Source organism: Schistocerca piceifrons, chromosome 1 (genome assembly GCF_021461385.2).
Source record: "Schistocerca piceifrons isolate TAMUIC-IGC-003096 chromosome 1, iqSchPice1.1, whole genome shotgun sequence".
In the NCBI taxonomy this organism is placed as follows: domain Eukaryota; kingdom Metazoa; phylum Arthropoda; class Insecta; order Orthoptera; family Acrididae; genus Schistocerca; species Schistocerca piceifrons.
The window spans coordinates 328264466-328291846 of NC_060138.1; the positions used below are offsets into that span (position 1 = coordinate 328264466).

Here is a 27381-nt window from a genome sequence, read left to right on the forward strand (position 1 = left end):
GTTATTTGGTCGGATTAGTGTAGTGGCACCCGGTTTCCATCTTCTGGACGAGTTTACGCTCCAAGAGTGAAACAAGGCGGGTGTTCGGCGATGATTTGGGCAGCCATATCGTGGTGTTCCATGAGCCCCATGGCTACTCTGGAGAATCACCTTACTGCCAAGGCTTATGTCACCATTTTGGCTGATCAGGTCCATCGCATGGTAGAATGTTAGTTTCCCAATGGTGATGCTTTGTTCCAAGACGGCAGAGCTCCTGTTCACACAGCTCGCATCGTCCAGGACAGGTTTTATGAGCACGAGGATGAATCGCCGCAACTCCCCTGACCACCTCAATCATCAAATCTCAGTATTATTGAGACTTTGTAGTCTATTTTGGAGAGAAGTGTGCGTGATCGCTTTCCACCTCCATCATAGTTACCTAAACTTATCACTGTTTTACAGGAACAATAGCACAAGGATCCCTTGAAAACCATGCAGAACCTGTCTTTATCCATTCCGAGACGACCGCAAACTGTTTTGAATGCGTACGGTTTCTCCTGCAAGGTATTGGGCATAGTAATGTGTTGTGTTTTTGAAGTTTCCATATTTTTGTTCGTCCCCTATATGCACCATAACTGCCTAGTTGACCTTTTCTTCGGTCTAAAGTCGCTCTATGGAAAGGAGCTTAGAATATGTTTCCCCTACAGACATGGCGACAAGACAAAGCTAAGATATTTTGTGATATGGTTTCCAGTATTGGTAGGGCAGTGCGAAATGTTATATCTTGCTCAACACGTCTTCATTACTGAAATATGCTAGCTGAAAGGAAAGCTCACATTGAGCTACCCATGCAGGACTGAAGACCCGTCCTTACAGCTTTACGTCCGCCAGTACCTTATCTCCTATCTTCCGAACTTCACAGACGTTCTGAGGCATACCTTGCTGTGTGGTGGGTCATGAGTCATGCCTAGATAGCTCAGTCAGTAGAGGATTTGCAAGCGAAAGACGAGGATTCCACGTTCGAGTCCCAGGTTCGAGTCCCTGACCAGCACACGGTTTTAATCTGAAGTTTCAAATCAGAGTATACTCCGTTGCAGAGTAATAATTAATTCTAAAAATACTGAGGTCTGCTCATGACGTTATCGTGGGGAGGCGGCAAACACCTTGGACGATCAAATGAACGGAATGGATAGTGTCTTAAAACGAGTTTACAGCGTATCAACAAAAATAAAATGTGGGTAATGGAATGTAGTCGGATTAAATCAAGCTACGCTGAGGGATTGAGGTTAGGGAATGACATGCTAAAAGAAATAGATGAGGTTTGCTATTTGGACAGCAAAATAACTGACGTAGGCAGAAGATATAAAATGAGGGTTGACAATAGTAAGTAATGCATTTCTGAAAATGAGAGATCTGAATACATCGAATATAAATTTACGGGAGGGGTTTAATATGTAATGCAGGACTTTTTTTCTGAGAGTAACTGGGTTTTATTCAGGATTTCAATACGCCATATTATTCCCCACTGTTTGGTACAAAACCTTGTTTTTCAACATAATCTCCATTCAATGTGTCGGCCTTACGCCACCTCGCTGGGATGGCCTGTATGTCAGCAGGGTGCCTCTCTAGTAGTCGAGGTCGGAGCCAACGTCTTGCAGCATCAGTAACCTCCCCATCACCTGCGAACTGCTTCCAGTGGAATGCTTCCTTAATTGGACCAAACAGGTGGAAGTGTAAAGGTGCGAGGTCTGGGCTGCACGGTGGATGATCAAGAACAGTCCAAAGAGGTTTTGTGAACTCCTCTCGGGTGTGCAGACTTGTATGAGGCCTTGCGTTGTCATGGAGAAGGAGACGTTCGTTTGCATTTTTATGGCGACAACACTCTGAAGCCATTTCTTCAGCTTCCTGAGTAGTACAATACAGTTCCGATTTGATCGTTGCACCATGAGCGAGGACATCAAAAAGAATAACCATTCCAGAGTCCCAGAAGATGGTCACCATGACTTTACCCCCTCAGCGTATGGCTGTGAAATTTTTCTTCGGAGGAGTGGTGGTGTCGTGCCACTCCATGGATTGCCGTTTTCTTCATGTTCGAAGTGATGAGCCAATGTTTCATCGCCTGTGACGATGTTCGACAAAAAATTGTCACAATCAGCCTTGTAGCGCACAAGCAGTTCCGCACAGACGGTTCTTCGTTGCTCTCCATGGTCTTCTGTTATCCGGCGGGGAACCCAGCGTGCACACATCTTTGAGTATCCCAACTTGTGGACGAGGGTCATAGCTCTACCGACATATAGATACAGTTGAATAACAAGGTGTTATGTTGTGGTCCATCGATCATCTCAAATGAGAGTGTCCGCACGTTCCAACATTGCGGGAGTCACGGCTGTGTGCAGCCGGCCGGCATGCGGGGAGATCGGACAGGTTTGCGCGACCTTGTTGCGAAGATGAGAGACGCCTCGCCGAACGACTCACCTTGCTCTTGTTCACTGCCAGGTCCCCATAGACATTCTACAAGCGCGTTTGAATATCTGCTAACCTCTGGTTTTCCGCCAAAAGAAACTCAGAACAGCTTTCTGGTTGGAACCCACCTTTGTTACAAACGCCATTTTGAAGGCTACGTATACTTCATGAAACTACAGGGGCTGATGCAGAAATACTCCACGATATTAGCATTTTTCAACCGAAATGGACCGAGAAAAAAGTGTGTTGTGCTACTTACTGAACGTCCCTCGGCTGTGTAAGGAAGTCCTCTTAAGGTATTTGTCTGGGGTGTAGCCTTGTACTGAATTGACTGGTGGAAGATAAATATTTCTGACAAGAAGAGAATGGAAGCTTTTGAGATATGGGGCTACAGAAGAATGCTGAAGATTTGATCGTATGTCTGAAGAGAAGATACTGAATCTAATTTGTCAGAAAAGAAATTTATGGCACAATTTGAGTTAAAATAGGTATCGATTGACACGGCACTTACTGAGGCATCGAGGAACTGTCATTTTGGCAACAAGGGAAGTGTCTGGTGTAACAATTGTAGTGAAGCACCTAGGCTGGACTGTGTTAAGCAGGTTCAAACAGACATAACTTGCAATAGTTACGCAGGTATGGTGAGGATTCTGCATGGAGAGCTACATCGAACCAGTCTTTCGAACTAAAAGAACAACAAAATGGACGAATCAACTTTCGAACCCAACACGTTTGAAATGTGACGAAAGGATATGTCCTAGTGTTAAGTAACAAGTAACGGCAGAACTGAAAGGTATTACATCAGTCACTGACACTGTACTCTTGGATCCTTTCTTCCAGATTAGACCGAACACTCGATATGGCCAGAATTTGACTGTGTCAAGTTCGACTTCACTGTGATTTTTCGCAATGCTCCCAACCTTAGGGGCTAGTCTTATACAAATTCCTCGCAGAGAGGAGTGTGCTAGTGTCATCTGTAGCCCTTAACTTGAAGAAGAACATTCTGAGAATGGACGTCTGGAGCGTAGCACTGTATGGATATATGTCATGGGCTGGTAGGAAATCCCGAAAAGAGGAAAATTCGAATGTTTGAGATTCAGTGTTACGGAAGGTTGCCAAAAGTTAGGCAATCTGTTAAGATAAGAAATGAGGAATACTTCACACAATCAGCAAGGAAAAAATATGCGGAAAATACTGACTACAAGATGGGAGAAGATGAGAGCGCATGTTTTAAGGCGTCATCAGGGAATAACTTGCGTCGTACTAGATGAAACCATAGAAGTAAAAAAGTGTAAGGGAATGGATGTAAGTGTTAGGAAGTGCTACTCTCAGTTGGCGGAAAGTGACGTGGGTGACAACTTATGATAATCACGAATTCTTTGAATAAATATTTCAGGCAGTACGAAGTCTTGAATGAGAAATCCGATTTAGCGACGTGTTTGTAAACACGAAAATACGTAAACAACTTCCTGTTGCATCAACGTTGATGATCCTATCTTGAAATTCAATATTCAGTTATCTGTGATGTGTCCACGTAATTTTGTGATAGAGTGTGGAAGATGATCGATTACTCGTTACATGATCTTACAAATTTGCGTTTAATGTGTGCTGCAACGTGATGGTTATCCCGAAAGACTGAACAAATACCCAGAGAACTGTTTTCCAACAGACGTCAGCCTCATAGGAAGAAATTTGCTGCCACAGAGAGAAATGTTCTAAGATCATTCCATGGTTATGGACGTAACATTTGTACAGTTTATACTGATGTGATAACATGAAAATAAAAAGAAAAGAAACAGATAGACGTAAATATGACACTGTATACAGCCAAGGTTTGATGATGTGAGCTGTGTTGATAAGCTACTAAACGAAGGAACAGTAAGTTTTACAGATGTGACAAAACCTTCACAATTAATGGACTGACCTTCTCGCATCTGTTTTTCAAGCCACAAGAGCTGGCCAAGGTACTCGGTACTGAGTTGTTCGCACAGTAGTAACTGTGTTGGATCGTGTGGGAGAAAGTGCACTCGTCCGTAGAATGCACGCTTCGAATGCTAAGTATGCACAATACTGCCGGAGTAACTGAAGAAAAACTTATAGTACATGCATTGAGACTGGCAGTCTCCTATTTTTACGTGTGATATGAGCTTAAGGTGCTTCATTAAATTTCGGGTGTGCTGCCGCATAAATTCAGCCTTTTGGGCTGTATATCACTCAGCCATCTTCAGAGTCAGCCGGAAGAATGATGCTTCAGTGCTCGTTACGTCCTTTTAAACTCACGGACTGCGCCATGGGCATGCGGCCACTAGATTTGTTACTCAACTGATACATATATACATTAACCCTTCTTCCATAGATCATGAATACGACATTTCGTGTCACTTTAACATAAGTTTTCTTTACACAAAATAATTAATTAATTAATTATTTATTATTATTATTTTTTTTTACAGTTCCCACTTCATATCTAAGAATTCATCCATTGAGTAGAAGGAGTTGTCATTTAGAAATTCGTTTAATTTGCTTTTAAATGTTGGTTGGCTATCTGCCAAACTTTTAATACTATTTGACAAATGACCAAAGATTTTTGTGTTAGCATAATTCACCCCTTTCTGTGCCAAAGTGAGATTTAATCCCGAATAGTGAATATCATCCTTTCATCTAGTGTTGTAGCTATGCACTTCGTTGTTATTTTGAATTGGGATGGGTTATTAATGACAGATTTCATAAGTGAATATATGTATTGCGAAGATACTGTGAATATCCCGAGTTCCTTAAATAAATGTCTGCAAGGTGATCTTGGGTGGGTTCCAGCTATTATTTTGATTACACGCTTTTGTGCAATGAATACTTTCTCTCTTAATGACGAATTGCCCCAAAATATAATGCCATATGAAAGCAGTGAATGAAAATAGGCATAGTAGGCTAATTTACTGATATGTTTATCACCAAAATTTGCAACAACCCTAATAGCATAATTAACTGAACCTAACCGTTTCAGCAGATCATCAATGTGTTTCTTCCAATTCAATTTCTCATCAATGCACACACCCAGAAATTTTGAGTATTCTACCTTAGCAACAGACTTCCATTCATAGTCTATATTTATCAATGGTGTTATGCCATTTACTGTACAGAACTGTATAAAATGTGTTTTCTCAAAATTTTGTGAGAGTCCATTTGCAGAGAAGCACTTAATAGTTTTCTGAAAGACATTATTTGCGATTTCCTCAGCTGATTCTTGCTTCTTGGGTGTGTTTACTATACTTGTATCATCAGCAAAAAGAGCTAACTTTACATCTTCATGAATATAGAGTGGCAAGCCGAAAATAAGTATTAAGAACAATAAGGGACCTAAGACTGAACCCTGTGGGACACCATTCCTGATACCTCCCCAGTTAGAGGACTCTGCTGGTTTTTATAGACTATCTGCACTGTTAATTTCAACCTTCTGCATTCTTCCAGTTAAGTATGAAGTAAACCACTTGTTGAACTATCCCACTCATACCACAATACTTAAGCTTATCTAGAAGAATTTCATGATTCACACAGTCAAAAGCCTTTGAGAGATCACAAAATATCCCAATAGGTGATGTTTGGTTATTCATTGCATTTAATATTTGATCAGTGAAAGCATATATAGCATTTTCTCTTGAAAAACCTTTCTGAAAACCAAACTGACATTTTGTTAGTACTTCATTTTTACAAATATGTGATGCTACTCTAGAATACATTAGTTTTTCAACAATTCTGGATGAAGCTGTCACAAGTGAGTTGGGCGATAGTTGTTAGCATCAGATCTATGTCCTTTTTTATGCAATGGTTTAACAATAGCATATTTCAGTCTATCTGAAAAAATTCCCTGTTTCCGTGAGCTACTACATATGTGGCTGAGAATCCTACTTATTTGTTGGGAACAAGCTTTTAGTATTCTGTTGGAAATGCCATCAATTCCATGTGAGCTTTTACTTTTGAGTGAATTTACTATTTTCCTAATTTCAGTAGGAGAGGTGGGTTGAATTTCAATTTTATCAAATTGCGTAGGTACTGCTTTTTCCATATACTGCCTTGCATTTTCTAATGAATATCTGGAAACTATTTTCTTTAAAACACTTAAAAATGATTATTAAAAATGTTTTCTAGTTCTGACTTCTTGTTAGCAAACTTTTCATTGTGTTTGATAGACATACAGTCTTCCTGTGCTCTCAGTTGCCCTGTTTCCCTTTTCGCAATATTCCAAATTGTTTTAATTTTATTATCAGATGTGCTAATCTCAGACTTAATGCACATACTTCTGGACTTTTTAATAACTTTTCTTAATGTAGTGCAGTAGTTTTTATAATGTTTCATTGTTTCAGGATCATTACTCCTCCTAGCTATAAGATACACTTCCCTTTTCTGTTTACAAGATAGTTTTATCCCTTTAGTAAGCCATGGCTTTTTACATGGTTTCTTACAATTGTATTTCACTGTTTTCTTAGGGAAACTGTTTTCAAATATACTCACAAAGGTATCATGAAATAGGTTAAATTTTAAATTAGCATCATGTTCCTTGTACACCTCATCCCAGTCTAACTATTGCAAGCTTTCCATAAAATGTTGAAGTGTTAAATCGTTAATGGAACGCACTATTTTGGAGGAGTGTTTTGCATTACTGTTTGGAGCTATATCATATACTGTATCTAGCGGTGCATCGTGACCAGACAGACCATTCTTAACAGGAAAAGTTTTTATTTGATTGAATTTATCTTGGTCTATGAAAACGTTATCTATCAGTGTGCTGCTTTCTTGTACCACCCGAGTAGGAAATCCAATGACCAGTCCACGTTCGGAGCCACTGAGCTCCCCTGGCCAACCCATTCTGTTGTTAGAGCTTTATACTGACAATACAAGATCAGACAGTGTGCAATACGTTTTGTGTTCGTCCTGTCAAATATGGTTCTGGTCTACGACACGTTCTCAAACTCACGAAATCGTTTATGGCATCAATGAAAATTCCGAAAGCTTGCCCGCTCTTGCATAAATGTCTACGGACGCCCAAGCGTGCGGAACAAGTAAATAATTTCGAACTTTTTTCCACAGAGGCTCCCGCCAGCACCACCACCACCGCCGCCGCCGCCCCATCCGCCAGCACCACGACCCCCGCCAGCACCGCCAGCTCCAGCACACCGGCGAAGCGCAGACGGCGCTGCAGGGACGGCTTCTATCGCAACCAGGCGGGCCGTTGCGTCCGCCTGCAGTTCGCGCAGTGAGTACTGTGCTCACACCTCACTGCTTCATTCCTTGTGCCAGAGAACTTCTGTAGTAAATGACTGACCTCCTAAATGTGAAACAATAACAACATCGTCTTCCATTGAAACAAGCACACTAGATAAAAAAAATTAAAAAATAAACTTAATTACCCTAGGAGCCGACTGCTGTGGTCGAGCGGTTCTAGACGCTTCAGTCCGGAACCACGCTGGTGCTACGGCCGCAGGTTCGAATCCTGCCTTGGGCATGGCTGTGTGTGATGTCCTTGGCTTATTTAGATTTAAGTAGTTCTGAGCCTAGGGGACTGATGACCTCAGATGTTAAGTCCCATAGTGCTTAGAGCCATTCACCTTAGGAGACGTCACTTTAGTATCGTCTAAAGCCTTGTATACCGTTGATACTGACATCGGTTCGACGTGGCAGAGAGTCCACAAACTTTTTCAAGAACTCCATAGCCAGGTGAAGCCACTTATTAATGATCAGATTACACAGAACTGCCAAATTTCGAGGATGTTAATCGTTCCTTCTCACTTGTTGTGCCGACCGCTGTGGCCGAGCGGTTCTAGGTGATTCAGTCCGGAACCACGCTGCTGCTGCGGTCGCAGCTTCGAATCCTGCCTCAGGCATGGATGTGTGAGATGTGCTTAGGTTAGTTAGGTTTAAGTAGTTCTAAGTCTAGGGGACTGATGGCTTCAGATGTTAAGTTCCATAGTGCTTAGAGTCATTTGAACCATTCACTTGCTGTTCCAAGTAGTCCCACACATTTGAGGTGCCATTGAAACTGGATAATTAAGCCGGCTAGTCGACATGCTAGAGGATGCTCGAGTGTTCGTCAAATATAGAAAATGCGCGAGCTGTCCTGTGAAAAATGCTCTCATCGTCTTAGAAGATGGGAGCGTCCACGACATACACATCTGTAAAACAAAACTATAATTAATGTAGAGTAATAAATTTTTTAATACAATTATCTAGCTGTCATATTTAAGTGGTTAACATTGCGAGATCACAAGTTAATGTAAGCACGAGATAAACCATTGCAAATGTGAATTGATGGTACATTAATAACCGGTATAACCGCCAGAATCTTAAACGCAGTCCTGAAAACATGGATGCATTGTGCTGTACAGATGCCGAATGTCAGTTCGTGGGATGGGGTTCCATGCATGTTGCATTTGGTTGGTCAATACAGGGACGGTTAATGCTGTTTGTGGATGATGCTGGTATTGTTACCCGATGATGTCCCATATGAGCTCTATTGTAGACAAATCTGGTGATCGAGCGGGCAATATGTCTATACTCTATACAGCACATTGGGTTACAACTGCGATATGTAGGCGAGCGCTATGCTGTTGGAAAACACCCTCTGCCTTGCTGTTCATGACTGGCAGCACAACAGGCCGAATCACCAGACTGACGTATAGATTTTCATTTAGAGTGCGCGGAATAACCACGAGAGTGGTGCAGTCATACGAAATTGCACCCAAGAGAATAACTCCAGGTATAGATCCAGTGTGTGTAGCATGCAAACAGGTTGCTTGCAGGCTCTCAACTAGCCTCCTTTTAACCAACACACGTCCATCACTGGCACCGAGGCAGAGCCAGCTTTCATCACAAACACAACACACCTCCACCCTGCTCTCCAATGAGCATTCGCTTGACGCCAGTGAAGTCACAAATAGTGGTGGTTTGGGGTCTATAGAATGTACGCTACAGGGCGTCTGGCTCGGGGCTGTTCTTGAAGTACACTATGTGATCAAAAGTATCCGGATACCCCCAAAAACATACGTTTTTCATATTAGGTGCATTGTGCTGCCACCTGCTGCCAAGTACTCCATATCAGCGACCTCAGTAGCCATTAAACATCGTGGGAGAGCAGAATGAGGCGCTCTGCGGAATTCACGGACTTCGAATATGGTCAGGTAATTGGGTGTCACTTGTGTCTTACGTCTGTACGCGAGATTTCCACACGCACGCCGTCTCCCTTCAGTACAGAGTTGTGACGCGCCATATTCGCATTCATTTCAAGCCTATACGTATATATGCCGTTCCGAGCACCAGCAAATTGAGAATCACTGCAAAACTCATTGTTAACTGTGTGATTCGTTGCTATAAAATAATGAGAAACATCATATTCACTGCAAAATAATTATTGTAACTTGCGTATAATGAGAGTAGGCTATTTGAAGGCAGCGACACACTGAAGATCCACCCAAAACGCATTGTTCTTGGTACAATGTGAAAGTTTTTAGCAAGAGGTAAGGTACTATTATTAGATACAGCAACTGTGATGTTGGTATAGTGTAATGAATAGCATCATTGTATACTAATGAGGTTTTTTCGTTGGGTGGGGGGGGTGGTTCGCGTCCTGACACGACAATTTTTTTTTCCCCTAACATTCGCGCTTTTATTAGGTTCTGATACTTTATTATTAGTTTAATATAAGTATAGACTGTAATGTTTGATTTTATGTAAATACAAGTTCACCTTTTTTTGAGGGGTGACTTTGTTCGATTGGCTTAATCTAAAGGACAGCTGACGCTATTTGTATAAAGGTATTTTTTCTCCTTTTTCTTTTACGCTTCGTAATTGACATGTTGCAAAGATTCTGCTACTGGGTACGAACAGTGATCAAGTAAGACTGACCTTGGGGTTTTACTAAAATGTGGGAATGATGAAATAATGTTTATCTTATGCGGAAAGTATTCCAATTTTGTAACGCACTGCTTGTAATGGAACTTTTATAAGCCTCTGTCCTTATTGATTGGAGATGGTACTTTCCTTTTCGTGGACGATGGGGGAAATGTGCATTTTAATAGAGCTAACGTGGGAATTTTACGCGCCCGTTGAATAAACAGTGTGATTAACGAACTAGAAACATCCCTCAACTGTCGGTTGAGTGCGTTGCGATCGCGTATACCACGTTGGGGTCCACGTACCGTATGCACAAGTCGCATCATTCCTGAGCGTTGAGCAGCACATTGAACTGGGCACGCTCAACGTTAACGTTCGGCAGCACGGTCCGTGTGCCGACGGCTTAAGCCACAGACCACGCCCAAACGACGCCTCGCTTGGTGTAAGGAGCGTAAACATTGGATGATTGAACAGTGGAAAAACGTTGTGTGGAGTGACGAATCAGGGTACACAATGTGGCGATCCGACGGCAAGGTGTGGGTATGGCGAATGCCCGGTGAACGTCATCTGCCAGCATGTGTAGTGCCAACAGTAACATTCGCAGGCGGTGGTGTTATGATATGGACGTCTTTTTCATAGAGGGGGCTTGCACCCGTTGTTGTTTCGCATGGCACTAACACAGCACAGGCTTACATTGATGTTTTAGGCACCTTCTTGCTTCCCACTGTTGAAGAGCAATTCCGGGATGGCTATTACGTCTTTCAACACGATCAAGCACCTGGTCGTAATGCACGGCCTGTGGCGGAGTGGTTACACGACAATAACATTCCCGTAATGGACTGCCCTGCACAGAGTCCTGACCTGAATCCTATGCAACACCTTTGGAATGTTTTGGAACGCCGACTTCGTGTCAGGCATCACCAACTGACATCGATACCTCTCCTCAGTGCAGCACTCCGTGACAAACGGACAGCCATTCCCCAAGAAACCTTCCAGCACCTGATTGAACGATGCATGCGAGAATGGAAGCTTTCATCAAGGATAAGGGTGGGCCAACACATTCCAGCATTACCGATGGAGGGCGCCACGAACTTGTAAGTCATTTTCAGCCAAGTGTCCGGATACTTATGTTACAATTCGTTGCGTCCCTGCGGTGCCAACTGTTCCTCAGATTGCTGCTGCAGATGCAGTATGATGCGCCAGAGCTATACGCTTGATCTTCTTGCGAACGTAAATTCTCGTGATAACCGCTGCTAACAATCACGCGCAGTGTCTACATACCTGTCAAGTCTTTCTGCAATAACGCAGAAGGAATGTTACACGACTTTATTCAAACTCAGTGAGGTGTTGATAATGGCGTCTTTGTTTCCTTAAAGACATTCAATTCACGAAGTCGAATTTCAAAGGTAACTAATGCTCAGGAGAGTTACAGTGGGTATTAAAAGCAAATCTGAAGCGCATCCTAATAGTGGAGCCACTAACGCCACTCTTATACGACTGGAGCGAAATCTGAATAGACATCATCTTTCATATGTAGAAAAACACCTACCAACTTCCGTTTATGTCATACGACTCCTTCTTGGTGTTGCGCCTTAGGTACACGGCTTAGGTAGTACATACATTCTTATTACAGTTAAGTTGAATTTCAGGAGTAAATTTCAGTATTTGAAACTAGTTCGTCGTCAAAGATAAACGGCTGTTATCATCTTGGAAGACTGGAAGTGCCTCCAATATACATATCATGGAAATATAGAAGAAAGGGCAATTTTTAACACCGAGAATTTCGTCTCTCTGCTCGGCTTTTCTCCTTTAACGTTCACTTGTTGGGTGGAAGCTGTGGATATCAACGTGTCTGAAGCGCTTCCACCTCTAATTTAGCGGGAGGTCATGATTAACTCTTCTTCATGATTCAAACATTTCATTAGGTTCGTGAAGTGGCTTTGGGCAATTGTTTCTCTTCTAGCTTCAATCGCGCACATTTTCCCTTGAAGCTCGTAGGGTTTGTATGCATTTGTTACGTTCAATATATGCTGCACTCTGACTGTTGACGCGTGTGGTCATTGGTTTCAAAGCTTCACGATAATTGAGATTAGTCTAAATTTTTCGTTTCCTCATACGAATCAGCCTTGACTGTAACACCTTTAACCAAATTCTTTGCCTTGTCTTCCAAGTAGCCTCGGAGCAAGACGTGCTTGTGTATAGCACAGATTTCTGTCCAAGGACGACTGAAACTGTTCCCAAGTCTCAAACTCTAATCTGATGGTCAGGAGTTCGACTGTAAGTGTCACGGGAACACAAGATGCTGTCGCAACTGCAGCTGGCGTAAGGCCAGGTTTGCAACCGATGAGGACAAACATTTTGCAGTCTTTCTTGTGGCCTTCGGAATTGCCTTCCTACCTATTTCGACACATTCTTCGCACTTCGTAATGTCGATGTCATAAAAAAATGATTCAAATGGCTCTGAGCACTATGGGACTTAACTTCTGAGGTCATCAGTCTCCTAGAACTTAGAACTACTTAAACCTAACTAACCTAAGGACATCACACACATCCATGCCCGAGGCAGGATTCGAACCTGCGACCGTAGCGGTCGCGCGGTTCCAGATTGTAGCGCCTAGAACCGCTCGGCCACCCCGGCCGGCGTCGATGTCATAGTCTGTGCCTGAGAGCAGATCCTGGATAGCATGGTCTAGTACTTCCAAACAATCTAACAGCTCTTGCAGTGTCTTTCGAAAGTATTAATAAGTAGTAGCTTCGCTTGTGCCTCCTTCAACTATTTCCACACTGAGCCATGTAACTAGTGTTCTTTCAGTCTTTCATTTTCTTTTCAAATTTCGCAGACGTATTTCTGTATCTGTCTCAGTCAAGGTGTCTTGAACGGCGCCGGCCGCTGTGGCCGAGCGGTTCTATAAGCTTCAGTCCGGAACCACGCTGCTGCTGCGGTCGCAGGTTCGAATCCTGCCTCGGGCATGGATGTGTGTGATGTCCTTAGCTTAGTTAGGTTTAAGTAGTTCTGTCTAGGGGACTGATGACCTCAGATGTTAAGTCCCATAGTGCTTAGAGCCATTTGAACCATTTCTGAATCTTGAACGGCCATCACACGGGATAACCAAACAGTGCACATCTACATCTACATGTTTATTCTGCAATTCACAATTAAGTGCTTGGCAGAGGGTTCATAGAATCACTTTTGAGCTACTTCTCGAACAGTACCCGGGAGAAACGAACACTTAAGTATTTCCGTGCAAATTGTGATTTCTCATATTTTATTACGATGGGCATATCTCCCCATGTAGGCAGGCGCCAACAAAATATTTTCATAGTCTGAGGAGAAAATTTGCGATTCAGGTTTCATGAGAAGGTGCTCCTGCAGTGAAAAACAAAATGTTTTAATGACTGCCATCCCACTTCGTGTATCACATCCGTGTCACACTCTCCCTTATTTCGCTATAGTACAAAACGAGTTGCGCTTGTTTGGACTAGTACTCCGTCAATTGTATCTGATGCGGATCCCACGCCGTACAGCAATATTCTAGAAACAAAAAATGTTTCAAATGGCTCTGAACACTATGGGATGTGACATCCGAGGTCATCAGTCCCCTAGAACTTAGAACTACTTAAACCTAACTAACCTAAGGACACCACACACATCCATGCCCGAGGCAGGATTCGAACCTGCGACCGTAGTGGTCGCTCGGCTCCAGACTGTAGGGCCTAGAACCGCACGGCTACTCCGGCCGGCATTTAGAGTCAATTGCCGCTTCTTGCGCCATACAGGTACCTCGTCTAAATCATTTTGCAATTCGTTTTGATCATCTGACGACTTTACAAGGCGGTAATTGACATCCTCACCCACAAACAATTTAAGAGGAATCCTCAGATTGTCTCCTAGATTGTTTACGTACACTTGTTGTTGTTGTGGTCTTCAGTCCTGAGACTGGTTTGATGCAGCTCTCCATGCTACTCTATCCTGCGCAAGCTTCTTCATCTCCCAGTACCTACTGCAACCTACATCCTTCTGAATCTGCTTAGTGTATTGATCTCTTGGTCTCTCTCTACGATTTTTACCCTCCACGCTGCCCTCCAATGCTAAATTTGTGATCCCTTGATGCCTCAAAACATGTCCTACCAACCGATCCCATCTTCTAGTCAAGTAGTGCCACAAACTTCTCTTCTCCCCAATCCTATTCAATACCTCCTCATTAGTTACGTGATCTACCCACCTTATCTTCAGCATTCTTCTGTAACACCACATTTCGAAAGCTTCTATTCTCTTCTTGTCCAAACTGGTTATCGTCCATGTTTCACTTCCATACATGGCTACACTCCATACAAATACTTTCAGAAACGACTTCCTGACATTTAAATCTATACTCGATGTTAACAAATTTCTCTTCTTCAGAAACGATTTCCTTGCCATTGCCAGTCTACATTTTATATCCTCTCTACTTCGACCGTCATCAGTTATTTTACTCCCTAAATAGCAAAACTCCTTTACTACTTTAAGTGTCTCATTTCCTAATCTAATCCCCTCAGCATCACCCGATTTAATTTGACTACATTCCATTATCCTCGTTTTGCTTTTGTTGATGTTCATGTTATATCCTCCTTTCAAGACACTGTCCATTCCGTTCAACTGCTCTTCCAAGTCCTTTGCTGTCTCTGACAGAATTACAATGTCATCGGCGAACCTCAAAGTTTTTACTTCTTCTCCGTGAATTTTAATACCTACTCCGAATTTTTCTTTTGTTTCCTTTACTGCTTGCTCAATATACAGATTGAATAACATCGGGGAGAGGCTACAACCCTGTCTCACTCCTTTCCCAACCACTGCTTCCCTTTCATGCCCCTCGACTCTGCCATCTGGTTTCTGTACAAATTGTAAATAGCCTTTCGCTTCCTGTATTTTACCCCTGCCACCTTCAGAATTTGAAAGAGAGTATTCCAGTTAACGTTGTCAAATGCTTTCTCTAAGTCTACAAATGCTATAAACGTAGGTTTGCCTTTTCTTAATCTTTCTTCTAAGATAAGTCGTAAGGTTAGTATTGCCTCACGTGTTCCGATATTTCTACGGAATCCAAACTGATCTTCCCCGAGGTCCGCTTCTACCAGTTTTTCCGTTCGTCTGTAAAGAATTCGCGTTAGTATTTTGCAGCTGTGACTTATTAAACTGATAGTTCGGTAATTTTCACATCTGTCAACACCTGCTTTCTTTGGGATTGGAATTATTATATTCTTCTTGAAGTCTGTGGGTATTTCGCCTGTCTCATACATCTTGCTCACCAGATGGTAGAGTTTTGTCATGACTGGCTCTCCCAAGGCCATCAGTAGTTCTAATGGAATGTTGTCTACTCCCGGGGCCTTGTTTCGACTCAGGTCTTTCAGTGCTCTGTCAAACTCTTCACGCAGTATCTTATCTCCCATTTCATCTTCATCTACATCCTCTTCCATTTCCATAATATTGTCCTCAAGTACATCGCCCTTGTATAGCTATGATTAAGTTATGCTCTGTGCAAAATTCTACAAGGCGGCTTCCTCTTTCATTTCTTCCCCCCAATCCATATTCACCTACTATGTTTCCTTCTCTCCCTTTTCCTACTGACGAATTCCAGTCACCCATGACTATTAAATTTTCGTCTCCCTTCACTACCTGAATAATTTCTTTTATCTCATCATACATTTCACCAATTTCTTCATCATCTGCAGAGCTAGTTGGCATATAAACTTGTACTACTGTAGTAGGCATGGGCTTTGTGTCTATCTTGGCCACAATAATGCGTTCACTATGCTGTTTGTAGTAGCTAACCCGCACTCCTATTTTTTATTCATTATTAAACCTACTCCTGCATTACCCCTATTTGATTTTGTATTTATAACCCTGTATTCACCTGACCAAAAGTCTTGTTCCTCCATCCACCGATCTTCACTAATTCCCACTATATCTAACTTTAACCTATCCATTTCCCTTTTTAAATTTTCTAACCTACCTGCCCGATTAAGGGATCTGACATTCCACGCTCCGATCCGTGGAATGCCAGTTTTCTTTCTCCTGATAACGACGTTCTCTTGAGTAGTCCCCGCCCGTACATCCGAATGGGGGACTATTTTACCTCCGGAATATTTTACCCAAGAGGACGCCATCATCTTTTAATCATACAGTAAAGCTGCATGTCCTCGGGAGAAATTACGTACACTACAGGCCATTAAAATTGCTACACCACGAAGATGACGTGCTACAGACGCGAAATTTAACCGACAGGAAGAAGATGCTGTGATATGCAGATGATTAGCCTTTCAGAGCATTCATACAAGGTTGGCGCCGGTGGCGACACCTACAACGTGATGACATGAGGAAAGTTTCCAACCGATTTCTCATGCACAAACAGCAGTTGACTGACGTTGCCTGGTGAAACATTGTTGTGATGCCTCGTGTAAGGAGGAGAAATGCCTACCATCACGTTTCCGACTTTGATAAAGGTCGGATTGTAGACTATCGCGATTGCAGTTTATCGTATCGCGACCTTGCTGCTCGCGTTGGTCGAGTTCCAATGACTGTTAGCAGACTATGGAATCGGTGGGTTCAGGAGGGTAATACGGAACGCCGTGCTGGATCCCAACGGCCTCGTATCACTAGCAGTCGAGATGACAGGCATCTTGTCCACGTGGCTGTAACGGGTCGTGCAGCCGCGTCTCGATCCCTGAGTCAGCAGATGAGGATATCTGCAAGACAACAACCATCTGCATGAACAGTTCGACGACGTTTGCAGCAGCATGCACTATCAGCTAGGAGACCATGGCTGCGGTTACCCTTGACGCTGCATCACAGACAGGAGCGCCTGCGATGGTGTACTCGACGACGAACCTGGGTGCACGAATGGCAAAACGTCATTTTTTCGGATGAATCCAGGTTCTGCTTACAGCATCATGATGGTCGCATCCGTGTTTGGCGACATCGCCGTGAACGCACATTGGAAGCGTGTATTCGTCATCGCCATACTGGCGTATCACCTGGCGTGATGGTATGGGGTGCCATTGGTTACACTTCTCGGTCACCTCTTGTTCGCACTGACGGCACTTTGAATTGTGGACGTTACATTTCAGATGTGTTACGACCCATGGCTCTACCCTTCATTCGATCCCTGCGAAACCCTACATTTCACGGAGCGAGGTGGCGCAGTGGTTAGACACTGGACTCGCATTCGGGAGGACGACGGTTCAATCCCGCGTCCGGCCATCCTGATTTAGGTTTTCCGTGATTTCCCTAAATCACTCCAGGTAAATGGCGGGATGGTTCCTCTGAAAGAGGTCTGCTTCCCCAAAACAACCAAACAACCAACCTACATTTCAGCAGGATAATGCGCGACCGTATGTTGCAGGTCCTGTACGGGCCTTTCTGGATACAGAAAATGTTCGACTGCTGCCCTGGCCAGCACATTCTCCAGATCTCTCACCAAATGAAAACGTCTGGTCAATGATGGCGGAGCAACTGGCTCGTCACAATACGCCAGTCACTACTCTTGTTGAACTGTGGTATCGTGTTTAAGCTGCATGGGCAGCTGTACCTGTACACGCCATCCAACCTCTGTTTGACTCAATGCCCAGGGGTATCAAGGCCGTTATTACGACCAGAGATGGTTGTTCTGGGTACTGATTCCTCAGGATCTATGCACCCAAATTGCGTGAAAATGTAATCACATGCCAGTTCTAGTATAATATATTTCTCCAATGAATACCCGTTTATCATCTGCATTTCTTCTTGGTGTAGCAATTTAATGGCCAGTAGTGTATATGGGCAACTTGCGTAAATAACTATTGTTATGTTATTTCTTCACATGTTTCTTCACGTCCCCTCTAATCTCCCTGTAATACAGTGGAACGGGTTGTGGCTGAGAGCAGTCTGTTAGAGGCATGTACTTGTTTACAGAACTAGCTGGAGCCCAGGAAGGCAGTAGTTGTGACATGAAGCAGACGCGATGGACGTACCACTATAAGAATAGGTTGGAGCACTTCGGTGAATGGGCGATAGTATGAATAGGCAAAACAGAGATTATGTGTTGCTGATTCTAAAGTACGACGAGGACTTTATTATATTTTATTATATTCTATTACATTTTATTTAATTTCATGACTATTTTGTGCATTACTTAAGTGCCTGTGCATGAAATATTGAACACAGGCAGTCCAGGTACGACTCCCAAAGCGCTTAGCTATGAGTAACATTCCTCTCATTTGTGCGGTTTATGCTAAATAACTGTAACGAATTTCTTTACAGTTGTTACTTTCTAATCATAAGACGAATAGTATGAGAAATTTTATGTGCTCATTCGAGAGAACGGTCTCAGATAGTCTAACGCAATATTTGGTTTGATCGCACATATTAACAGCAACAGTATAACACGAAGAATAACCAGTACTCCAGCAACGATTGTGTAGCTCTGTTACATGGTGGTAGCACGGAGGCTGGGCGGGACGACCAGCGTACGTGGCTGGGCAATTCGCCCAAAGCAGACGTTGTAAACAGATGTCTGCCGACCTTTCGGTTTCTGATGTTGCTATCGAAAGGATCAGAGACTAATATAGAATAATCCACGAGGTCATAGAAGCAATACAGCTCGAGATGTTATAATTTTCAAGATATTTACACAGAACAGCCTAATGCTTCATTTTCTGTATCCCCACCACGGTAACAAATACTGTATTTCATTATGCTGAGAGATTAAAGCAAACTGCCATTTTCAGTGTCCTGTGGCACTCGCGACATCGATAACTTCGTTCATCATTTTTTCCTAGGCGTGTCGTTTGGCGGCTTGCGCTGTGTCTGCTACTGCCACGCAGCCACGTTAGTTTCTCGCTACTGGAGTAGCTCTATTGGCTGTTCCAGGCATTTTGATGTCCTTGTTAACAAAATGTTCAAATGTGTGTGAAATCTTATGGGACTTAACTGCTAAGGTCATTAGTCCCTAAGCTTACACGCTACTTAACCTAAATTATCCTAAGGACAAACACACACACCCATGCCCGAGGGAGGACTCGAACCTCCGCCGGGACCAGCCGCACAGTCCATGACTGCAGCGCCTGAGACCGCTCGGCTAATTCCGCGGGGTTCCTGTTAATACATACAGCTAAGTCGAACATTGAAGTAGACTAACTTTGTGCCGCTCACTCGAATGGACAAATACTGTTTTCACTGTGAGAACATTTTCTTTGCAATGAGGAAAAAAGCTATGCTTTCTTTTGAAACCGAGCGAGGTGGCGCAGTGGCTAGCACACTGAACTCGCATTCGGGAGGACGACGGTTCAAACCCGCGTCCGGCCACCCTGATATAGGTTTTCCGTGATTTCCCTAAATCGCTCCAGGCAAATGCCGGAATGGTTCCTTTGAAAGGGCACGGCCGACTTCCATCCCTGTCCTTCCCTAATCCGGTGAGACCGATGACCTCGCTGTCTGGTCTCCTCCCCGAAACAACCCAACCCAACCCCTTTCCTTTGAAACAGGGCGACGCGTGAAGAAAGTGTTGATCAGAAGATCTACTCACAGCAAAAACGAAATTTCAGATACGTTATGAAACATCACTGAAAATGTGCGTGATGACTCTTTAGGAGACACAGTGATACGATGTCTATTCGATGTCTACACAAAGTCAAACGACAAAGAGATAATTCTAAAAGGAATATAAATGTTATGTCCCATTTTTACAAACGACAGTACAATGATCACACTATGAAGATTTCATATAGTTGCTTTGTCTAAGTTGTTTCATGGGCGATCGTCACACATATCATACTAAGGTAATAAGCAGTTTAGAGCAATGTCTCATATCTGTCTATCATCCAGCTAGAAGCATCCACGGCTTGGAGCTAAATACTATTGACCATGGGCTGGATATAAAGAAGGCTGAAAGCGATCAAGAGAGGCGCTGTGTATTTCTAGAAGGCATAGTTATTTGTTTCACGAAAATCACAAAATGGTTGAAATGGCTCTAAGCACAATGGGACTTAACATCTGAGGTCATCAGTCCCCTAAACTTAGAACTACTTAAACCTAGCTAACCTAAAGACATAACACACATCTATGCCCAAGGCATGATTCGAACCTGCGACCGTAGCAGCCGCGTAGTTCCGGACTGAAGCGCCTAGGCCGTGCGGGATTAGCCGAGCGGTCTCAGGCGCTGCAGTCATGGACTGTGCGACTGGTCCCGGCGGAGGTTAAGTCCTCCCTCGGGCATGGGTGTGTGTGTGTGTTTGTCCTTAGGATAATTTAGGGTGTGTAAGCTTAGGGACTGATGACCTTAGCAGTTAAGTCCCATAAGATTTCATACAAATTTTTTTGAAGCGCCTAGAACCGCTCGGCCACCGCTGCCGGCTACGAAAATCACATCTAATTACCATCTTCTCCGTTTCAAGAATGTCAGAAATGATTGTGCTTCGTTATACATCATAGACATTCCATCTTCACATTTTTTTTTTTTTTTTTTTTTTTTTGAATTTGTACGCTGTAATTCATATTTTGTCATGAGAGTAAGTTCGTTTGGTATTGATTTGTGACACGCTTTCTACATTTGCCATCGTGATAAAATCCTTATACAAATAAAAATTTAACTTTGAAAACCTAGGTTCAAATGATAACATCGACCTAGTTAGGTTCGCTCAAATGGTTCAAATGGCTCTGAGCATTATGGAACTTAACATCTGAGGTCATCAGTCCCCTAGAACTTAGAACTACTTAAACCTAACCAACCTAAGTACATCATACGCATCCATGCCTGAGGTAGGATTCGAACCTGCGACCGTAGGGGTCGCGCGGTTCCAGACTGAAGCGCCTTGAACCGCTCGGCTACAGCGGCGGGCAGTTAGATTCGTCGGTCACATGTATCCCACCCAATCGATTTCCAAGATCACTCGACTTAAAATGTTGTTGTTTTTGATCATAGGAAAAGACAGTTTTTGAACTTTTAATTTTAAAATAAGTGTAAAGTGAGCTTTAGTCATGAAAGGTTAAAGCACTTTTGTCACAATATGCGTTGTTCCTATAATTAAAACACTGACGTTAATTATTGACTAATACGTTGAGCAAACATAAAAAAGAAAGAAGAATTTTCGCTTGCAAATTATCTGTGGTGATAAGTTCCTATGGGACCAAACTGCTGAGGTCATCGGTACCTAGGCTTACACACTACTTAATCAAACTTAAACTAACTTGCGCTAAGGGCAACACACACACACACACTCATGCCCGAGGGAGGACTCGAAACTTCAACGATGAAGCCGCGCAAACCGCGTAGGGCGCCATAGTCCTTGCGGTTACCCCGCGCGGCAAATTATCTGTCGTTGCTGCAAAAAACGTTCCCGTATACATGCAAGAGTCTCCCTGTGTATACAATATATTCATGAACGACAACACTACATTTATCCTGTATAAATAAAAGTAGTACTTATTTCTACTTTAAGTGTTCCTTTATAAATCTGACTGTCATTCTCACCCATCTGCATGACGTAACAAAGTGTCAGGCAGTTCAAACAGATAGCTATGAAGTGATCATCCTGGACAAAATTCACCCAAAAATTATACAATACGCATCACATATTAAAACTATTTGTATGAAATGATGTCTCACTAATAAGTATTACTGACGCTACGCGTGGGAAGAATGTTGGCACTACTGACACATCAGGCACAGTTGTGACTTGTCAAAGTTTCAACTTTCACACATAATATTACTTATACTGAAAATAGAAATTTTCATCACTGTAAGCATGATGCTCAGTCTGGAACCGCGTGACCGCTACGGTCGCAGGTTCGCATCCTGCCTCGGACGTGGATGTGTGTGATGTCCTTAGGTTAGTTAGGTTTAAGTAGTTCTAAGTTGTAGGGGACTGATGACCTCAGGTGTAAAGTCCATAGTGCTCAGAGCCAATTGAACAATTTTTTAAGCGTGATGCTAAGCGGAACGACGTATTATCATCGAAACGCACGATTCCACTGAGGAACGTGTATTCAGTGCAGCAACCCATTGACCCGGAAATTTCCTGGCACTACTTTCTAACAACGCACTATGTTTGGCGTCAAGAACATCCGGCACTCCTTCAGAACAGGGCAGAGAAATACACTACTGGCCATTAAAATTGCTACACCAAGAAGAAATGCAGATGATAAACGGGTATTCAATGGACAAATGTATCATACTAGAACTGACATGTGATTACATTTTCACGCAATCTGGGTGCATAGATCCTGAGGAATCAGTACCCAGAACAACCACCTCTGGCCGTAATAACGGCCTTGATACGCCTGGGCATTGAGTCAAACAGAGCTTGGATGGCGTATACAGGTACAGCTGTCCATGCTGCTTCAACACGATACCACAGTTCATCAAGAGTAGTGACTGGCGTATTGTGGCGAGCCAGTTGCTCGGCCACCATTGACCACACGTTTTCAATTAGTGAGAGATCTGGAGAAAGTGCTGGCCAGGGCAGCAGTCGAATATTTTCTGTATCCAGAAAGGCCCGTACAGGACCTGCAACATGCGGTCGTGCATTATCCTGCTGAAATGTAGGGTTTCGCAGGGATCGAATGAAGGGTAGAGCCACGGGTCGTAACCCATCTGAAATGTAACGTCCACTGTTGAAAGTGCCGTCAATGCGAACAAGAGGTGACCGAGAAGTGTAACCAATGGCACCCCATACCATCACACCGGGTGATACGCCAGTATGGCGATGACGAATACACGCTTCCAATGTGCGTTCACCGCTATGTCACCAAACACGGATGCGACCATCATGATGCTGTAAACAGAACCTGGATTCATCCGAAAAAATGACGTTTTGCCATTCGTGTACCCAGGTTCGTCGACGAGTACACCATCGCAGACGCTCCTGTATGTGATGCAACGTCAAGGGTAACGGCAGCCATGGTCTCCGAGCTGATAGTCCATGTTGCTGGAAACGTCGTTGAACTGTACGTGCAGATGGTTGTTGTCTTGCAAACGTCCCCATCTGTTGACTCAGGGATCGAAACGTGGCTCCATGATCCGTTACAGCCATGCGGATAAAATGCCTGTCATCTCGACTGCTAGTGATACGAGGCCGTTGGGATCCAGCACGGCGTTCCGTATTACCCTCCTGAACCCACCGATTCCATATTCTGCTAACAGTCATTGGATCTCGACCAATGGGAACAGCAATGTTGCCATTCGATAAACCGCAATCGCGATAGGCTACAATCCGACCTTTATCAAAATCGAAAACGTGATGGTACGCATCTCTCCTCCTTACACGAGGCATGACAACAACGTTTCACCAGGCAACGCCGGTCAACTGCTGTTTGTGTATGAGAAATCGCCTGGAAACTTTCCTCATGTCAGTACGTTGTAGGTGTCGCCACCGGCGCCAACCTTGTGTGAATGCTCTGGAAAGCTAATCATTTGCATATCACAGCATCTTCTTCCTGTAGGACGTCATCTTCGTGGTGTAGCAATTTTAGTGGCCAGTAGTGTACATTTTCCTTGGCCTGCCGTCATGCGAAAATTTATTTCCAACCCAAAATGTGTGACGTATGATCCAGTGAGCACAAGGTAGCTAACAAGTGTAGGCTCACGATGTTTGTATATGTCTATGTTCTGTAATGCCATCCAAAAATGAAAATGTAAATGGCTGCTGACCGTGCCTATGAGTGTTGCTACTGAAACGGCAGCTCCATTCTACTCGAAAAGATCGATTGTTACAACATTCGGTGAAGCGCTGGTATGAGTTCTGCATCACCTCAGCTGCAGGTATTAGAACTTTAACACCAAGAAAACGCATCTATCTGAACTGTGTGTATGGAAAACTACAAATTTACAGTCATAAAATTCAATTATTGCGAGTATGGTACAAAGTAATATTAGAAAGTTTTAATATCGTTGCTATGATAAACAAGTTTGAGATAATAAATATTAAGTTGACAATATTTGTAACCATTCTTCCTCTGTTAGTAGTGATTTACTGTTTATCTTGTAGTGAAAACTATTATTCGTTTTTGCAACTGATTCTTTTCGGCCTAACATGTTTCACTTATTTGTTAAACAATAGTAATAGTTATTTGCTTCGTTATAAAGATTTTGCTTCACAATTTATTTGTCAATGTTGCTACAGCAAGATCGAAACTGCACACTGTTTTTGGCAACATGTTTCAAGGTTCGTCCCTAAATGAGTGATAGTGCTTGCAAGCAACATTTAAACTCTCATAAACAGCGATATTCTCCTGTCTCTGGTGTAAAGTTTCTGAATAGTGTGCATGTTTAGCAGATATCTTGCAAGGTTTTGTGGGCTTGATTACCAGTGTAGCAGTTTGATTCGATTTTCCTTTATTATACAATGAAACAACTTATAAACGGTAAGAGGAAGTCTTGAAGGTGAGTTATTTTACAAAAGTGTTGGCGAGTTATACGGGGGACATTGCAAATGGACTTTTATTTTCTGGAAAGACGAAGCCTGGCTTTGAGTATTAGATGGGCAAAAAGGCCAGAAGAAGAAGAAGAAGAAGAAGAAGAAGTAAACATGTAATCTTGTGTCAGTGAATGATGTACGATCTAACTGTTTCGGTCACTGGCCACAATAGGGGCTAGAAATGAAAATGTAGTCTTCGCCCTCAGGGATAATGTAATGTAAAATTCGGAAAATATACCATTGTTCTGTGCTTTGTAGGAAAATTGAATTGTTTTAAGACATTTCGCACGCAGTAGTGTAAAATGAAACCATTTTTCTAGTCATAGGAACAACGTCGTGATAGGACCTACTTTTTTTTGTAGTACCCTTGCACCATTTGCAGGCAATGATGTTTAAAGGTAACATACTGTGTTTTGAAATTATTGTATGCAAAACTGTTCACATGACCGTGTAAATCTAATTTAAGTAATTTAATACTTTGTCTTCACAATATTTCTGTGTGAGTGCAAATAAAGATTTTTAGTTGTTTTGAATTACATACGTAGGGATTCGTAGCAGAACTTTTAAGTTAACTCATTGTTTCCATTAATGAAAGGTAGATGATGCTGACTGAGTACTGTTTATTTCTCCTATGCTTTATGTGTGTCCACTGGCTCTTCTATAAGTACTCTGGACCGAAATTTCTTTCTACTCCTTTACAGGTTTTCACGTAACGTAATTTCACGCCTAGCGAGGGGGAGCAGTGGTTAGCACACTGGAATCGCATTCGGGAGGACTACGGTTCAAGCCTGCGCTCGGCCATCCTGATTTTGGTTTTCCGTGATTTCCATAAATCGCTTCAGGCAAATGCCGTAAGGTTCCTTTGAAAGGACACGGCCGACTTCCTTCCTCAGAATTTCACACAGGTTTCATGTTCCTACAGTTGACCTTGCAGTTACGTTAAGTGAGGATCATGGGAGTGTATGAAATGTAGAGGATGACAGCTTAGTGCGGATGTTGCAAAAGAGGAATGACTGTTACTCTTGTCTGCCTCCACAGCGCGTCTGACTGCACTGCATAGGACTGGGGTTCAATTCCCAGTGTTGCCAGCAACTTTACCTTCGTGATAGGATTGGAGACGGGTGCATCAGCCTCGTGAAGCCAATCGAGGAGCTACTTGAATGACAAGTCGCTTTTCGAAGGTCGGGTGGAAAAGCGGTTTGTCAATTCCGTACCCGTCCATATCACATCCAAATGACGCCCTATGGCACAGGATGGCAAGGCAGCCGGTTGGAATTATGTGGTCCTCTGGACATGATCATGGAATTAATTTTACTTACTTTATTAGAAGATAAAGAACGCAATAAGTTTTAGTTCAATACATGTGATCAATTTCTTTTTGTATTGTAGTACTTGTTAGAAGGAGAGCACTGAAAGAGCGATTGCTCCTGTTTCAGAAACGGGTATAAACTGAGAGTGTTGCCTCTTACCTTCTCTTAACCGGTGCCAGAAGAAGTCTCCCAGGCGCAGACTACGCTCCTCCATCGCCGCAGTCCGCAGATGCGACAGCCACAAACGCGCTACAGCTCGGCGGTCTCCTGGTGACGCCGCGCCTGTGGCAGCAGTCTGCAGTTGTGTCGCATTTTCAGACTGCCACAGTCACGCAGTGGTCGTGCCAAAACTACAGTACAGACGACCGCTGCCCGACTGGTACACATATGTGTTTGTATCAACAGTAACACTTAAGTGACAGTCTCATACCATTCATGTAAGCTACACTATCTTCAATATTGTACTACACATTACACTGAACATGTATACATTTTCTCTTGATACTTGTTTATTCGTTCACACAGTAGCCAACTGAAAGTATTCAAAATGGTGCGTAGGGCTCCTTTGGTGCAGAAATGCCAGTTGATGTATAACGTACTCCGGCGAATTTGTAGGTTTAATAAAAATGTAGCAAATGACAAACCTTTTTTAAAAGCAAAAAAAAAAAAAGTTAGTTTTCAGTGTAATATCCGCTGTGCACTACGAAGTCACTCCGGTGACATGTCTTTTTTTGAACTCTTACGAAAACTTCTTTTGAATTGTAGGTAAAGCTCCTTTCCAGCACAGCTAATCTATTTTATGCAAAATAAATTCTCTCGTAGAAGAAACGAATTTCAGCTCTCGAGGAAACTTGTTTTCAGGACGGATAACCACTTCATTCGGATAAAATGTTTGCTCTTCTAATCATTTTCTGGATTAGGAGGCAGAAAAAAATTTAAACGTGCACAAATCTTCGAAATAAGGTAAGTATAACTCGTGCAGTTTCGCCAGCGCTTCTTGATGTATACAGACTCTTGCTGGAGGAATAGCAAATACTTCGGGGGGTGGTAGTATGGGCCGAATCGAATAAAACATCCCACAAAACATGTGTCCAAATTTCATTGGTTAACAGATGCAGGTGTTAGAATTTTACCCAAAGAAATACTCACAGAAGGTGGTAAGCAAAGGTAATGACTAAGATCAAAGCTGACTTTCATAGATTCCACCAAACACTTCAATGCAATTTTTGAGTCTCTTGACAACACCTCTTGTAATCCTTCTGACGTTGCTGTTTTGGAAGAGCACAACTGCGTGGAAACCACTGTTTTCGTGCAAGATGGGTAA

The 27381-nt window shown here is 43.0% G+C and overlaps 1 protein-coding gene across 1 annotated transcript in view; it reads left to right on the forward strand.

Annotated features, from left to right (window-relative positions):
• LOC124718266 overlaps window positions 1-26551 on the forward strand; it is a 47982-nt gene extending 21431 nt beyond the window's left edge. The window contains exons 3-4 of the mRNA XM_047244255.1: window positions 7525-7690; window positions 26184-26551. Of these exons, the coding sequence (XP_047100211.1) occupies window positions 7525-7690; window positions 26184-26226 (209 nt within the window). The 3' untranslated portion in view covers window positions 26227-26551. The remainder of the gene's footprint in view (window positions 1-7524; window positions 7691-26183) is intronic.
• The last annotated feature ends 830 nt before the right edge of the window (window positions 26552-27381 follow it).